The 13,045-nt window shown below is 53.3% G+C and overlaps 4 protein-coding genes across 4 annotated transcripts; 2 read left to right on the top strand and 2 right to left on the bottom strand.

Moving 5' to 3' along the window:
* Positions 1 to 650: 650 nt before the first annotated feature.
* LOC108156316 (NECAP-like protein CG9132) lies at positions 651 to 3,155 on the bottom strand. Its single transcript, XM_017287709.2, has 4 exons — positions 2,972 to 3,155; positions 2,142 to 2,538; positions 1,859 to 2,070; positions 651 to 1,791 (listed from the first exon to the last, which is right to left on the bottom strand). The coding sequence occupies exons 1-4, from the start codon at positions 3,052 to 3,054 to the stop codon at positions 1,740 to 1,742; spliced, it is 744 nt and encodes a 247-aa protein (XP_017143198.1). The 5' UTR covers positions 3,055 to 3,155; the 3' UTR covers positions 651 to 1,739.
* A 102-nt stretch (positions 3,156 to 3,257) lies between these two features.
* Positions 3,258 to 4,617, top strand: LOC108156291 (zinc finger protein 845). Its single transcript, XM_017287678.2, has 2 exons — positions 3,258 to 3,547; positions 3,608 to 4,617. The coding sequence occupies exons 1-2, from the start codon at positions 3,362 to 3,364 to the stop codon at positions 4,577 to 4,579; spliced, it is 1,158 nt and encodes a 385-aa protein (XP_017143167.1). The 5' UTR covers positions 3,258 to 3,361; the 3' UTR covers positions 4,580 to 4,617.
* Positions 4,577 to 5,552, bottom strand: LOC108156324 (39S ribosomal protein L22, mitochondrial). The gene is made up of 2 exons (XM_017287722.2): positions 5,187 to 5,552; positions 4,577 to 5,113 (listed from the first exon to the last, which is right to left on the bottom strand). The coding sequence occupies exons 1-2, from the start codon at positions 5,454 to 5,456 to the stop codon at positions 4,682 to 4,684; spliced, it is 702 nt and encodes a 233-aa protein (XP_017143211.1). The 5' UTR covers positions 5,457 to 5,552; the 3' UTR covers positions 4,577 to 4,681.
* Positions 5,553 to 5,804: 252 nt separating this feature from the next.
* On the top strand, positions 5,805 to 12,998 carry LOC108164646. Its single transcript, XM_033391900.1, has 6 exons — positions 5,805 to 6,033; positions 6,098 to 8,200; positions 8,268 to 8,397; positions 8,456 to 10,378; positions 10,457 to 10,671; positions 10,730 to 12,998. The coding sequence occupies exons 1-6, from the start codon at positions 5,893 to 5,895 to the stop codon at positions 12,689 to 12,691; spliced, it is 6,474 nt and encodes a 2,157-aa protein (XP_033247791.1). The 5' UTR covers positions 5,805 to 5,892; the 3' UTR covers positions 12,692 to 12,998.
* The last annotated feature ends 47 nt before the right edge of the window (positions 12,999 to 13,045 follow it).

Raw genomic sequence — 13,045 nt, 5'->3', positions numbered from 1 at the left:
TTTAAATTGAAAGAAATCGCTAATGGGTATGAATGGACTTGCAAATAGTTTGTATCCAGAACTCGATTACTGCCTTCGAATTGTGTTGGGTCTGTCAATTGGAACCTTTCAGAGCATACATTTATCTATCAAACATCTTTAATTCGATTATACCTATTATTGTGATTAATTTCGGAGATATCTAATAGATTCTGCTTAAGCAGTATCGATTCATCTGGAGGATCTGCTCTCACTCTCCGTCTAGTCCATGCCAGTCCAGCGAAAAGTGAAACACACTGTATGCCCAGAAGTGGTTTTGTTTAATACCCAGTCGATAGAGCGAGCGATGAAATTGTGTGCCAGTTGCAGCTCTAAGTATACACATGAATGGAACAAATATATATAGCTATTTTTTATGTTTTCATTAGTTTTTGTTTAGTTCATACACATTTTTGTTTTATGTTTTTGTTCAACAACAGCAACAGAAACAATAAGGAGCAGCAGCAGGGAGCGATGTTGCTCCCAAACATACACATAGTAATCTACGATATTGTTTCGGACTGCGGGCTAACAATGGGTACGGTTCAGAATTAGCAAGAACGTGGGGAGGGGCGGGGTCAAACAATTAAACTATGGAATAAGTATATATAGAGCAGGATCGGGGCAAACAGTTTAACTATTGAATTTATATTTAGCAAGATCTCGTTCACTATTTATCGATCGTAGTTGCATGTACATATGTATGTTTGTATACTCATTCGTTTTTTGTTGGTTTCTTTTTTGTAATGTACTAAATACATTGCGTGGTTTATTTAAATACATATGGATATCTTTCATCATACTGTATGTGTATATATATAGTATATATATATATATAATTCATTTGATTTACTTAATTGCTATGCGTGTGTGCCGTTTTTTAAACAAAAATATAATATAATATAAGACCCTCGTGTTGTCGGGGCTGGATTGTGGAGCGGGAAGGAACAAGGTGGTGAAGACTGCTGCGTGGGGGCGATAGATAGTGTAACAAAAAACTAAAATTGGTATGGTATGTAATGCCGTCCTATAACGATACGATACTTTCTTTTGTTTAGTTGCTTGCTCATCTGCGGAATGTCCTTGCATGCACACGTGACTGTGACTGTGACTGGTGTAAGTACTCAACAATTTGAATCACTTTCCACTCTAGTTTTTTTTTTTTTTTTTCCTTTTTTTGCATGTTTCATGTTGCGTGCCTATAAAATTGGTTTAAAGTTTTAACTTAATTCGCTTTTGCGTCCAACAAATTACACTTTCCGAATATTAACTTCCATTACAATTATTACGAATTATCATGCTTCCTTCAAACAATTCCTTTACACAATTAACAACCAGGCTAAATAGTTTTGCTACCAAAATCCCCTCCCTATCTATCTACACCATTCAGAGGGAGACGGGTAGAGAGCCCCTCTCCAGTGTGAGAGAGGAGAGGCAGAGAGGGGAAACTAATACACAATTTCCATTAATTAATATATATATAAAAAAGGCTAACTTTAACGTTTTTCTCTTGCGCTGAATGCCTCGGTTCAATTTCTCCTCTTGGTCGTCGTCGTCGTTCCCATTGCCAAAACGAAAAAAAAAATTATAATCCAAGTAATGAATGTCCCCAACAAATGATAGTAGGTGATAATATAAAGCGCTGAAGAAGATCCTATGACAGAAGAAAGGAGGTCGGTCGCAACAGCAGCAGCAGGCAGCAGGAGGATTAGAGCTGCAGCCTAGAACTGCACCCAGTTGGCATTTGCCGAGTTCTGTTGTCCTTGATTGCCACTGGAACGGAACAACGAAACGCCATTAGGGAGGATTGGGAAGCAGCTACAGGAGACACGGGACTTACCCGGCTGATGCATAGTCGGTCCACTCGGAGCCCCCGCCGGATGGTCTGTGGGCTGGCGAGACACCAGGACTTGTCCGAACCGTCGCCCCTGGAGAAGCCGCTGCGGCTGGTGGTGGCGCTATCTTGCCCAGGCCACCGGGCGGCGGTGGCAGTACGCCGCTGTTGCCCTTGTTCTTGCCAGTCCGGGACGGACCGTCGGAGCCGTCCTTTTTCTATACAAAACAAAACAGCACATACATGAGTGGAAAGGCCTAATGGGCTGTTAAGGAGCATAGGAGCCTACCGTTATTCTCATATTAATCTTGATAGTTTCCCCCTCCTTGAAGCCCAGATCCAGCTCCTGCTTGGGCTCGGTTTTCTCCTTTTCGATCTGCTCTTGGTTCTTAACCCACTTAAAGTGATCCTGCAGCGCCACATTCAGATCAAAGGAGTCCGAACGATCGCCAAAGCCCAGGCCCAAAAAGGCAGACCTTCCATTGTCGTCCTGGACGCGTATGACGAAATAACGGGAACTGTCGGAGACTGCTTCGATGGCCACGCCGGGATATGTATCGATGGGGCAATTGGCGAATAGGGCGCCGCTGGCCTTATCCTCCAGCTTCAAGATGCAGGCAGTGCCCTTCGCCACAAGTCGCATCCTCCCTGTCCAGGTGGGTTCCTTTAGGTTCCAGTCGGCGGCCCTGCAAACAAGAGATGGGAAAATTCAGATGGAAATCAGTGAGCAACAAAGAAATCAGCAGCCGCGGCAGCAGCAGCAGCACACACGCAAATGATGGAGCTTTTTTCGGGGGGGAAAGGGAGAGGAGGGGTGGCCGCATACGTGTAAGGGAAAATGTACAGTAATTAAGCAAAAAGCATAGAGCAGCTGTAAAAAATCAATTGGAAATGAACTTCAAAAGAGAAGAACAGCAACAGCAACAACAACAAGCATAATTTATGCATTCTCACGCAGCACACACACACAGACACCCATACACATGTAGACATGCCCCAGATGTGGGGGCGTCTTTTTGAGTGCAGGGGAAAAACTTTCAATTTAGAATAAAACACAGTAAAAGCAAAAGAAAAAAGCAGTAGTCACTTTTTCTTCCTATTGTTGTTGCCTTGACTCACCTATAGCCTCGATTGCTCGCCCGCGGTGGTATTTTATATATAAAAACCTCCGGTTTGACAATCAGCACGCTCTCGTATTCCATGGTTTTTGTTTAAAAACTTCACTGTTTTTGATTTTGTTTATTATCTGAAATTCTGCCAAGTGTTTTTTTTTTTGTAAGCTCGGGGGACTAGCTTTTAAGCTTACCAACTACACTGATAACGATAGTGCACTCTGGGTATCGATGTATCGCTTAGACAGTCTCTGCGTGTCTATCGATTATTGAGTTAGGGTGATTTTGCCATCTGCAGTATTTTCGTCTTGTTAAGCACTGGAGGGGGAGGGGAGCAAAACAATTTGTTTAAAAACAAATGTGTTTTTGACATAGTTATAGTAGTAGTAGTAGTAAAATGCGGCCGGATTTAAATATTACCAGCGACAGTGACTTGGAAGCTGTGTTGGAAGAGTTCAAGCAGAAGGTGGAGCGGCGCAATAGTGTTGGCTCGGCCAAGTACACGTGCAGCATTGAAAACTGCGGGGCCACATTCAAGCGTCTCGACCATTTGGATCGGCACGAGTTCCACCACACGGGCAAAGTAAGTGTGAATGACTAACGAAAATGCAACTATTAGCTACTATCACTATGGCTATTACAGAAGAAGCATGCCTGTACGTATGAGGGCTGCGACAAGACCTACTCAATTGTCACCCACTTGAAGCGGCATCTGCGTAGCACCCACGAGCGAACCGAAGATGCGGCACAGAAAAACGTTAAGTGCTCAGTGCTGGAGTGCAAGAAGATGTTCACATCCGACAGCAACATGCAGCGTCATGTGCGTCAAGCTCACGACAGTCCCAGGGTGTACCCATGTGGACACTGCCCGGCCAAGTTCTCGCAAAAGTTGAAGCTGAAGCGACACGAGATCCGGGAGCACACCAAAGACTATCCGTATCGCTGCAGCAAGTGTAGTCGCGGCTTCTACCAGGAGTGGCAGCGGGAGAGCCATCAGGGCAGCTGCAAGCTCTACTCCTGCCCCGGCTGTGACCTGCAGTTCGACAAGTGGACGATATACACGAAGCATTGCCGCGACACGCTGCATGGACGGCAGCGGAACAAGTGCGAGCACTGCGAGAGCAGCTACGCCAAGCCCAGCGATCTCAGGCTTCACATGGAGGCCAAGCACAAGGACTCGGTGGGGGCTTTTGCATGCACCGAGGAGGGTTGCTCTCGCACCTATTCATACGAGCGTAATTTGCGCCAACACCAGCTGGCGGCGCACACCGGAAGGCGCTTCGAGTGTCAAGCCATCAACTGCAGACGCTGCTTCAGCAGTGCCCAGAACCTGTCCAAGCATCTGGCACGGGATCACACCGATGGAAAAGAGAAGGTGGAGAAGGAGAAGCCAAAGTCAAATTCGAAGACCCGCAAGCGTCGTCGCGATGCTGGTCGCACCAAACATTCCAGGCTGTCAAAGCTGGCCTGCCTGCAGCTGGAGAAGGATGTGGATGAGGAGGTGCGTCAACGCAAGTCCCCGGCTTTGAAGAAAGTCGCTGAATATCTGGTTGAAGAGGATCCCTTGCAGCAGCTGATTAGCGCGACTCTACAAGACGAAGAGGCAGTGGACTAAAGATGCGCATCTTTCGTTTTAATATTTATTAAACAATGTTCAAAACAAACAAAAAATGCTTGATGGGGAAGCAGGTGGAAAAGCGGTGTGGGACGGTGTACACTACAGGGAATTGATAACCTTCCGGCTGCGCATCTGTTCCAGCCAATGCTCATACTGCTGCTCGGGTGTTTGTGGCTCCTGGTAGTAGTGCTCGGGCGGCTGGCCTTCCTCCAGGCGCACGAAGTAGTGACAGTGCTTGTACTCCACCTGGCCGAAACGACCGCGCGCATGTCGTCGCATTCCCTTGAAGACGCGGCCCTTTCCCACAAATGATTCGGCTACCCACAGATTGCTTTTGTATTCCACATTGTGGCGCTGAACTGCCATCTCCTGTGCCTCCAAAATGGTCTCTTTCACATCGGTGGCTCCCTTCTTGAGCACAAAATTGAGCTGCTTGAGGGCTTCGTCCACGGACATGCCGCGCACAAATGCCGCTATATACCACATCTTGTCCGGGCTGTATTTGATATTGCTGCGCATATGACACACGTACTGTAAAGGCAGATTGTGGAGTGCGGTCCATAAGAGTGGGTTTAATCGGAATGAGAATCTAAATTGAATTTACCGCCTTGCGTGGCTCCTCGTCCGGCTGCTGGGGTGGATGTACTGTTTTGTTATATACCAGCCACTTGCGCGGCCCATTATTGTGTTTGTTCCAACTGGCACACAGGGCTCCTCCAGATCCAGCGGCCGTGTGCAGGTTGTGGTGATTGACAGGTGCCCCACTGTGATCCAGTGCGGATGGGGTGGACGCGGAGGCAGTCGCCTTAAGCAGCATTGAGCTGGGCATCGCTTGCAGCCTCAGCTGCGACATTTGCCTTATCACTGTGTGCATGACTATTGGATTTCTATTCAAGAGTTTCCAAATTAAATAAAATAAAATAGGAATCGCGTAATGTGGGTGCCAGAGGTTGCCAGCTCGCTGAAAACTGGCCAGCTATGAACAGCTGTTGATATCGATAGAAGATGTTAGTCGATGAATGCAGAAAATAAAATATCATTTTATTATTATTTATTCATATTTGAATATATATCATCATATAAAATCCTTCGATTGGTATAAATACGCCTATTTAAGCGAATTAAAAGTATTCAAATTTGAATGCCAATTAAATGGCAGCCCTTCTCAAATCTCCTTCTTAAATCTGAAGCCGATCTGGCAGCCTCGTATTAAACGGTAAATTTCAAAGAATTTTTCACGTGTTTTCCCTCGCTGTTTCGTTCTATTGTTAATTGTTAATTGTTCATAATTCAGTGTATATCTGAGGAGAATGAAATTGCCAATCGTCTTCGGGCTGCTATGCCTCTGGCCCGTTCTAATCGGTCGGTGCCAGTCGACGGACAAAAAGTCGGAGATTGCCAAACTGCGCAGTGAACTGAGCGATGCCCTGGAGGCCAGCGATGTGGGACCGGTAAGTGGCTTTTTTCCTTCACTTCCGGCATTTAGTGGGTACATCTGTGCTCTTCCTGCCGCAGCCAGGAGTCATCACACAGCCAGTGTGGACGAAGCAGTCACAAGGCGCTCCTATCCCAGCGACAGCCGGCAAGGTAATTGTGGATCAAGCGGCCTTGAGGAGTGCCGCTGCCGTTCGGGACGAGATCCAGAAGGCTGTGGCCCAGCAGGGACATACCCAAGAAGTGCTGCAGCTAGATGCGGCTCTCAAGGCGGCGAGCAGTGCCCAGGCAGGCTCCACCTTGGGCGATGCGCGCCAGGAGATGCTGGGCGCAAGCCAGGACCCCGAGGACGAGGGACCCGGGCAGCCGAATGTGGTGCAATCGCAGGTGGACACGCCTGGCATAGATCTGGAGCAGCTGCAGCGCGTTGAACTGTCAAAGCGTCGGACCCGAGACCTGCTTGTGCTCAGTCGCATCGAGGAGGACACACACTTCACCCTCGGCGCCGATGTGGACCAGTGGCTGTCTGTGCTGGCCAATGGCAGCGCCTATCTTGTGGGCCTGCAGCCTGGGGGCTTCCTGGTGCTAAACAGAGACTTATCGACCTTGCAAACTGTGCCGCTGACTGCTCCCATTGACGCGATGATCAGCCTCGAGCGCTGGAGCATCCGCACCCACCTGCAGGAGGGTCTGTTGGTGGTGGCCTCCCAGCACCAGCTTCTCTGGCACCGCCTGGAGCCGGGCCGAGGCCTGGTGCCCTTCTGGCACTGGCCCCTGGGCAGCCCGGCCACTAGGCTGTCGATTTTCAGTCTGGACGGTCGCGACTTCATCGTACTGGCCGGCAATCGCACCCTGAACGTCTACTCCTACGATCTGGAGGCGGAGGAGTTCTGGATCGCCCAGCGACTGCAGCTGCCAGAGACAATAAAAGCCATGGCCGTGCTGGACACTGGCCGGGAACTGCTTTTGGCCGTGGGACAAACGGACGAGGCCTTCATCTATGCCTACAATCCGCGAGAGCGTCCGATTGGGGATGCGGGGCTGCAGCTGCAGCTTCACCAGAGGGTGGAGGCGCCTCAGGTGGCGACTATTGCCGCCTTCCAGATGGGTGGACGCAGCTACCTGGCCCTGGGCGGACAGCGACCCCAGATCCTGGCCCATGTGCAGGGCCAGCTCTTGCCGCGGACGATTCTGGGTCAGAATTTCGGCTTCGTGGAGTTCTTTCTGCCCGTGCCGGTGCGTAGCTATCGGGACGATCTCTTGCTGCTCGTGCAGCATCGCGTCACCTTCGACACGCACACGCTGCTCGTCCTGGAGGTGCTCATATGGACGGGCGAGGCCTTCGAGGCGGGCCTGCCGCCTCCGTGCGGAATCAACGACCAGCACATCACCCACGGTGCCGGTTGCATGCTGGACCACGAGCGGGAGGCGGGCCTGATTGGAGCAGCGCTGATTCGGCAGCAAGACCGTCCGCCGCTGATGCTGGTGCCCCGCCGCCAGGCACCGTCGGGGCTCTTTCGCCTGGAGACGCAGCTGCTGCCACGGAATTCGGAGGCAAAGGATTTGCAGGAGATACAACAGTTCATGCGAGAGTGGGTGGAGGAACAGGACGCTATAATCCGCCTAGTCGAAGCACAGCTGCGTTCGCCCCTGCCCTTGGAGAAGGAGTTCGAGGAGATCCACGCCCCTCAGGTGATCAACGAAGGCGGTGACATCCTGGAGCTCTTCGTCAACGATGTCCGCTGGACGGCTGACGATGCGGCCATCGATCTGCGCCAGCTTCTGCAACAGATCCGCCTGCTCGAGCAAGAGCTGCAGGCATCAGCAGCTCCAAGGCGGCCCAAACGCCAGCCTGAGGCGCTCTACAACTTCCACTATGATCTACTGGAGGTGGACAGCGTCGATGCGGATATCCTCGTCCTTGACAAGTTGAACCACGTGCCGTTCTACGTCCAAAACAGGTCCTTGTCCTTTCCTGAAGGGTCGCTCAATGTCCAGCGCCTGGAGCTGCTGGAGGCCCCAACGGAGCAGCTTCCCCCCGAGGGATCTGAGTCGCATGAGCGCCTGAAGCTGGACGGGAACCTGGAGTACGAGAGCATCAACGGCTTGGATTGGACCCAACTGCTACGGGAGCTGGTGTGGCGGCATAGGCCACTGCAGCTCTCCCAGCTTCATGTGCAGGGCGTGAGTGGAGTGGTTTCACTCGTTCCTTTCCTTTGTAATCCTGTGCCTTCCATTCTTCCATACACAGGCTGTCATATTCGAAGATGCACTGCATCTGAGCTCGCTGAACGAACTCCGTTTCCCCGAGGATTACTTGTGGTCACAGGGGAATGGCACCACCATCGTCCAGGCACCGAAGGAGTTTACCCAGACCCTCTGTAGAGTATCCCTCTTGCCTTTTATCTTCCATTTGTCTCATTCGATTGCCATTTGCAGCCGCTAATGTCGTGGACACGACAGGAACCATCAATGAGATGCGGCCAGAGGATGCCATTAGCCTCAGCGATGACCAGGATTGGCCCGGTTTTGTCACCTTCTCCCAACTGGAGGTATCCGAGGAACTGGAGCTCAATGGCACTGCCCAGGGCAGGCAGTTCGAGGAGGCACCCCTGAATCCCACTCTCCTAGAATCGCACCACATCCGCTCCGACTGCCATTTCGCACAGCTATTCGTCCAGGGGCCGCTCCATTTGCGTGGCCTGCTGGACAACGACAGCTACGACTCTCTGCTGGGCGATCTGCTGCAGCGTTCGCCCGATCCCGTGCAGGAGCTGATTGTGGGGGGTGCCAAGCGTGTGGTGGGACAGCTCACGCTGCCTGTGGACACCCACGTGGCGGATGGAAAACTGAGCGGCATCCCACTGGAGCACTTTGTGACCAAGCACACGAATCAGGTTCTCCGGAATCTGACGCATCTGCATGGATACGTTTATTTCCATCGGCTGATCCTTGCCGAGGGCGCCACCTACGATGGAGTCCATCTGGAGAAGCTCCTGGCCGAATCCTTGCGGCTGGACGGGCCCTCCCTTAGTTCTCCCGGCACTCGACTACGCTTTGAGGGCCCTCCACCGGATATGGCCGGAGGACTGCGCCTGGAGCACAGCCTCAATCAGGTGCCGCTGGCCACTGGCTATCAGACGCTCCGCGAGCCCCTACACTTGAGCCGCGTCAGCTTTCAGCGCCTGGAGGCCGAACAGGCGCAAGTGTCCCGCGATGTGATCGGATCGGGGCTACTTAATGGCCGCCATCTGGGCGACGTGCTGCAGGAGGAGCCGCACAGCTGGTCCGGAGAGGTGCACGTACAGGAATTGATCTTGCCGCAGGGCGTACAGGCGCAAGAGCTTCAGGGAGTACGGGCGGACCTGATGCTCGATTTCCTGCTGCAGCTGGACGAGCTGCCACTGCTGATCCTGCAGGGCCAGCTGCAGGTGGAGCGAATTGCCGTCAGCGGATCGGTGCAGGTCGAAGGTCCGCTCAACGGCCGCGATCTGGACCATCTGCAGCGGGAGGTGATTTGGCTGGACCGCACCAACGAGATGCGAACGCGCTGGCGGCTCCAGGAGCCGCCAGTATTCGCCGGCGATCTGCACATCCTGGGCAGCTTCAACGAGCGACTGCTCCCTGAGCTCCTCGATGACATTGTGTTCCGATCGGATGGGGATCAGGATGTGGTCATCGAGGGAACCAAAAGCTTCACTTCTCCCCTCCGCGTGGCCGATGAACTGCATCTCGAGGCACTAAACGGTATACCCTTCGAGCGGTTGGCCAACAGGCGGCACCCGCTGAACCTCACTGGTAATGTGCGCCTCCAGGGCCGCCTCCATGTGGCTGCAGTGCAGCTCGAGGGTGCGCTGAACAACGATCCGCGGGCCATGGGCCAGCTGGAAAAGCTCCTGCGCTGGGATCCCGTCTGGCAGGACTTCGTGCAGCGCGGAAGAGTGGTGCTTCTGCCTGGCGGTGCGTCTATGCCGCTGGAAGACCTCACAGTCCTAGGCCACTTGGGAAATCTCAGCCAGGAGCCGGTGCAGCATCTCTTCGAGCAAATGATTTTCAAACAAGAACCGCACATCCGTGTCGAGGGTCACAAGATCTTCACGGGACGCGTGAGCATCCCAGACGGGGCTCACATTCGCCAGCTGAACGGACTCGACCTGGAGCAGCTACTCAGCCAGCTCATCTTCATCGATGGACAGGTGGAGGTGATGGTGGAAACACCCGTCCACTTTGCGGCGCCCGTCCAGGCGGATCGGCTGCTGGCCGATCGTCTCCTGCTGACGGGACAGCTCCTCAATGGATGCAATGTGACGGAATGGCTGCTGGATACCGTACGCGTGGATCGCGACTGGCTGGGTCCTCAAAGTGAGTAGTAGAAGTAGTACTGGTGGAGGCTAGTAGAGGAGCCTTCTGAACCCCTCTGACATTTCTTTGATCCTTCAGCTCCCATCACATTTGCCGATGGATCACTGGATCACAATGCCTTGGAGGTGGAGCAGCTGAATCACGTGAATCTGTCGCGTTTGGTTACCCTGCACACGGAACAGCACCTCCTGGAGCCCCTACTGACAGAGGAGCTGCTGCTGGATGGGATGATGCAAGTGCAAGGGCTGGTCAATGCCCGCAATCTCTCCCAGGAATATGCCAATACTTTGAGGGTGCGCCATCGAGCAATAGCTTGGGGATCCATTTGAATCTTACCCTTTTGTTTTTCAGATTAATTCCCCGGAGCCGCAAAGAGTGGAGACACCCCTGCTGCTGTCGGGCATCCATGTGCGGGGTCCCCTGCAGGTGAATGTACCCATCAATGGCGATGCCAGCCTCAATCTGAGCGATGTGGCCAGCCTGGAGGAGCCCACGATACGCCTGCAGTCACCGCTCTTTTTTAGCAGACTGCATGCCCCCCACCTGAGGGCCAGGCAGCGGCTCAACGCCTTCGATTTTGTGGACTGGCACGAGCGGAGTCTGTGGGCACGCGGCAGGACTGAGCAGACAATCACGGGCAACTGGCGGGTGAAGCAGCTCAGAGTCAAGCAGGCGGCTGACGGCGACATTAGATACCGCCGCCAGACAATGGAACAGATGGAGGAGCAATACCGAAAGCTGTGCCAGCGACTCTCAACGATGTTCGGCTCTCTGAGTATTCCCTATCAAGTGCAGAAACTGAGGCGCAGCTTCACGCTCCGGCAGCCCAAGCGAAACGAGGATGTGAGGCGCATCTTTGGCCTGGACGCGGCCGTTCAGGCTGGCGGCAGAGGTGGCATTTTTCTGCTGGTGAACGAGATGGGCTGTTGGACGCGTATCCATCGCTGGAATGGCACGCGTTTTGCCCATGCCGGAGCCTTTCAGAGCGGACCCGTGGACGAAGTGATTGGCCTTCAGCTGAAGAACAATAGCGGACGGGACTTTGCCTTTATGACAAGCCACGAGATGGATGAGGGAGAGCACGAGTCCACCTGGAACTGCACGGGCGCCAGCGTCCTCCAGAGCTGGCAAACGGATGGCGAACAGAAGGAGACGGAGCCCTTGGCGATACCAGTGGAAACGCTCCAGGGTCTGAAGGAGAAGCAAAAGGAGCTCCAGAAGCGGCCGCTTCCCAGCTATCAGGAGGCCATCAAGTACTTGCAGCGTCCGGCCGTCGAGTCCGAGTTGGGACCGCATTGGGGTCGGAGAAAGGAGATCGGTCCAGAGGAGCTGCACGCGCTAAGGCGCCGTCTGCTGGAGACCCTCAGCTTTCGGCTGCAGACCGAAGTGAACATCACGCAGCTGAGCATACCCGAGAGCGACCTGTACGACGACCAGTTGGTCGAGGACTTTCTGCAACTGATGACGCAGCTGCAGGGCTTCCGGCCCCGCCTCCAGACGGACACGTTGCCCCTGCCCGACAGTCCGGCCCGGGTCCTGGCCGCCCGCAGTGCCCAGCTCATCTGGCCCGTGCTGCAAGAGCTCCGAGTGATTGGTGGTGACGGCGGGTCGGGTGCTGAAGAGGAGCTGGCCCTGGAGGAGACCCTTCTGGATGTCCTCGAGGTGGCCAACAACAGCAGCTCTGAACAGACCTCCCAGCTGCATGCGGTGATTGGCAGGCTGCGCCAACTGCAAGAGCAGCTACAGCGGAACGATGGGGAACCGATGGCGTCTGCTTCCAGCCGTGCTCCCGACCAGACGCTGCCCCACCCGACGCTGCAATGGCGGCCAGTGCAGACGCTACGCCTCCATGTGGGCCCCAAGAATCGCTCCCGGCTGCTCTATGCGCGTCTCACCCTCTTGGACACCCCCGAGGGCCGAGGATCACCAACAACACCTTCGACCGCGCCACCCGCCCACATCCAGCTGCACCATGCCAACGGATCGCTCTTCCAGTCCCTGGCCGCCGACCGCCAGGCCAGGCAGCTGACCGCCCTGCGGGTGCGGGACGAGACACTGCTGGCCTTCGTCGAGGGCTGCTGCCAGATACGCGTATTCATCTACCGCGGAGTCCAGGGCTTTGTGCCCTTCGCCCGCTTCCGCGCCCACAAAGCGGATGAGGAGTCGCCAGTGCTGCAGCTGCTCGCTATACGTCTGCCGCTTCAGCGTCCACCCGGATCAGTCTATGCCCTGGCCGTGGCGCAGGCCCGGCGGATAACTTTCTACGAGCTGGTCATCGCAGGGCTACTGGAGCCATGGCTAAAGTGTAATTGAATGAGAAAAGCCAACCGGAACGGATATATATGTTACTTGTTACTCCGTACAATACTCGTGTCTAGATGATGGAACAGGCGTTCCTCCATTCATTGTCAGCTCTAAGGTCTGATTAGATCTTTCTCTGATCAGAAAATATGTGAGTATACATTACAATAGATGTTATGAATTGTAAGCAATGTAATAAGAACTATAGGAACAATCTTTGCAACATTTATCCTTTTAAAATTAAGGTCAATCATCAAAGATGCACTGAATGTAATATTTACGTTAGTTATTCCTTGTACCATATATCTTTCCTCCTGGATTTGTTTCTGTTTTTTGCAGCCTTTGTTTTTGGTCTTGTATGATTTG

This window comes from Drosophila miranda, chromosome XL, assembly GCF_003369915.1.
Source record: "Drosophila miranda strain MSH22 chromosome XL, D.miranda_PacBio2.1, whole genome shotgun sequence".
NCBI classification, from domain to species: Eukaryota; Metazoa; Arthropoda; class Insecta; order Diptera; family Drosophilidae; genus Drosophila; species Drosophila miranda.
The sequence above is the reverse complement of the archived record's forward strand: the minus strand, read 5'-3'. Positions and strand labels throughout refer to the sequence as shown.

Coding starts and splice junctions, on each gene's coding strand:
- LOC108164646 (XM_033391900.1), top strand. CDS start 5,893: ATGAAATTGCCAATCGTCTTCGGGCTGCTATGCCTCTGGCCCGTTCTA. Junction 10,379..10,456: donor CGACTGGCTGGGTCCTCAAA/GTGAGTAGTAGA, acceptor TTGATCCTTCAG/CTCCCATCACATTTGCCGAT. Junction 10,672..10,729: donor AATATGCCAATACTTTGAGG/GTGCGCCATCGA, acceptor TTTGTTTTTCAG/ATTAATTCCCCGGAGCCGCA.
- LOC108156291 (XM_017287678.2), top strand. CDS start 3,362: ATGCGGCCGGATTTAAATATTACCAGCGACAGTGACTTGGAAGCTGTG. Junction 3,548..3,607: donor AGTTCCACCACACGGGCAAA/GTAAGTGTGAAT, acceptor TGGCTATTACAG/AAGAAGCATGCCTGTACGTA.
- LOC108156324 (XM_017287722.2), bottom strand. CDS start 5,456: ATGCACACAGTGATAAGGCAAATGTCGCAGCTGAGGCTGCAAGCGATG. Junction 5,114..5,186: donor ACGAGGAGCCACGCAAGGCG/GTAAATTCAATT, acceptor CTGCCTTTACAG/TACGTGTGTCATATGCGCAG.
- LOC108156316 (XM_017287709.2), bottom strand. CDS start 3,054: ATGGAATACGAGAGCGTGCTGATTGTCAAACCGGAGGTTTTTATATAT. Junction 2,539..2,971: donor GCGAGCAATCGAGGCTATAG/GTGAGTCAAGGC, acceptor TCTTGTTTGCAG/GGCCGCCGACTGGAACCTAA. Junction 2,071..2,141: donor AGATTAATATGAGAATAACG/GTAGGCTCCTAT, acceptor TGTTTTGTATAG/AAAAAGGACGGCTCCGACGG.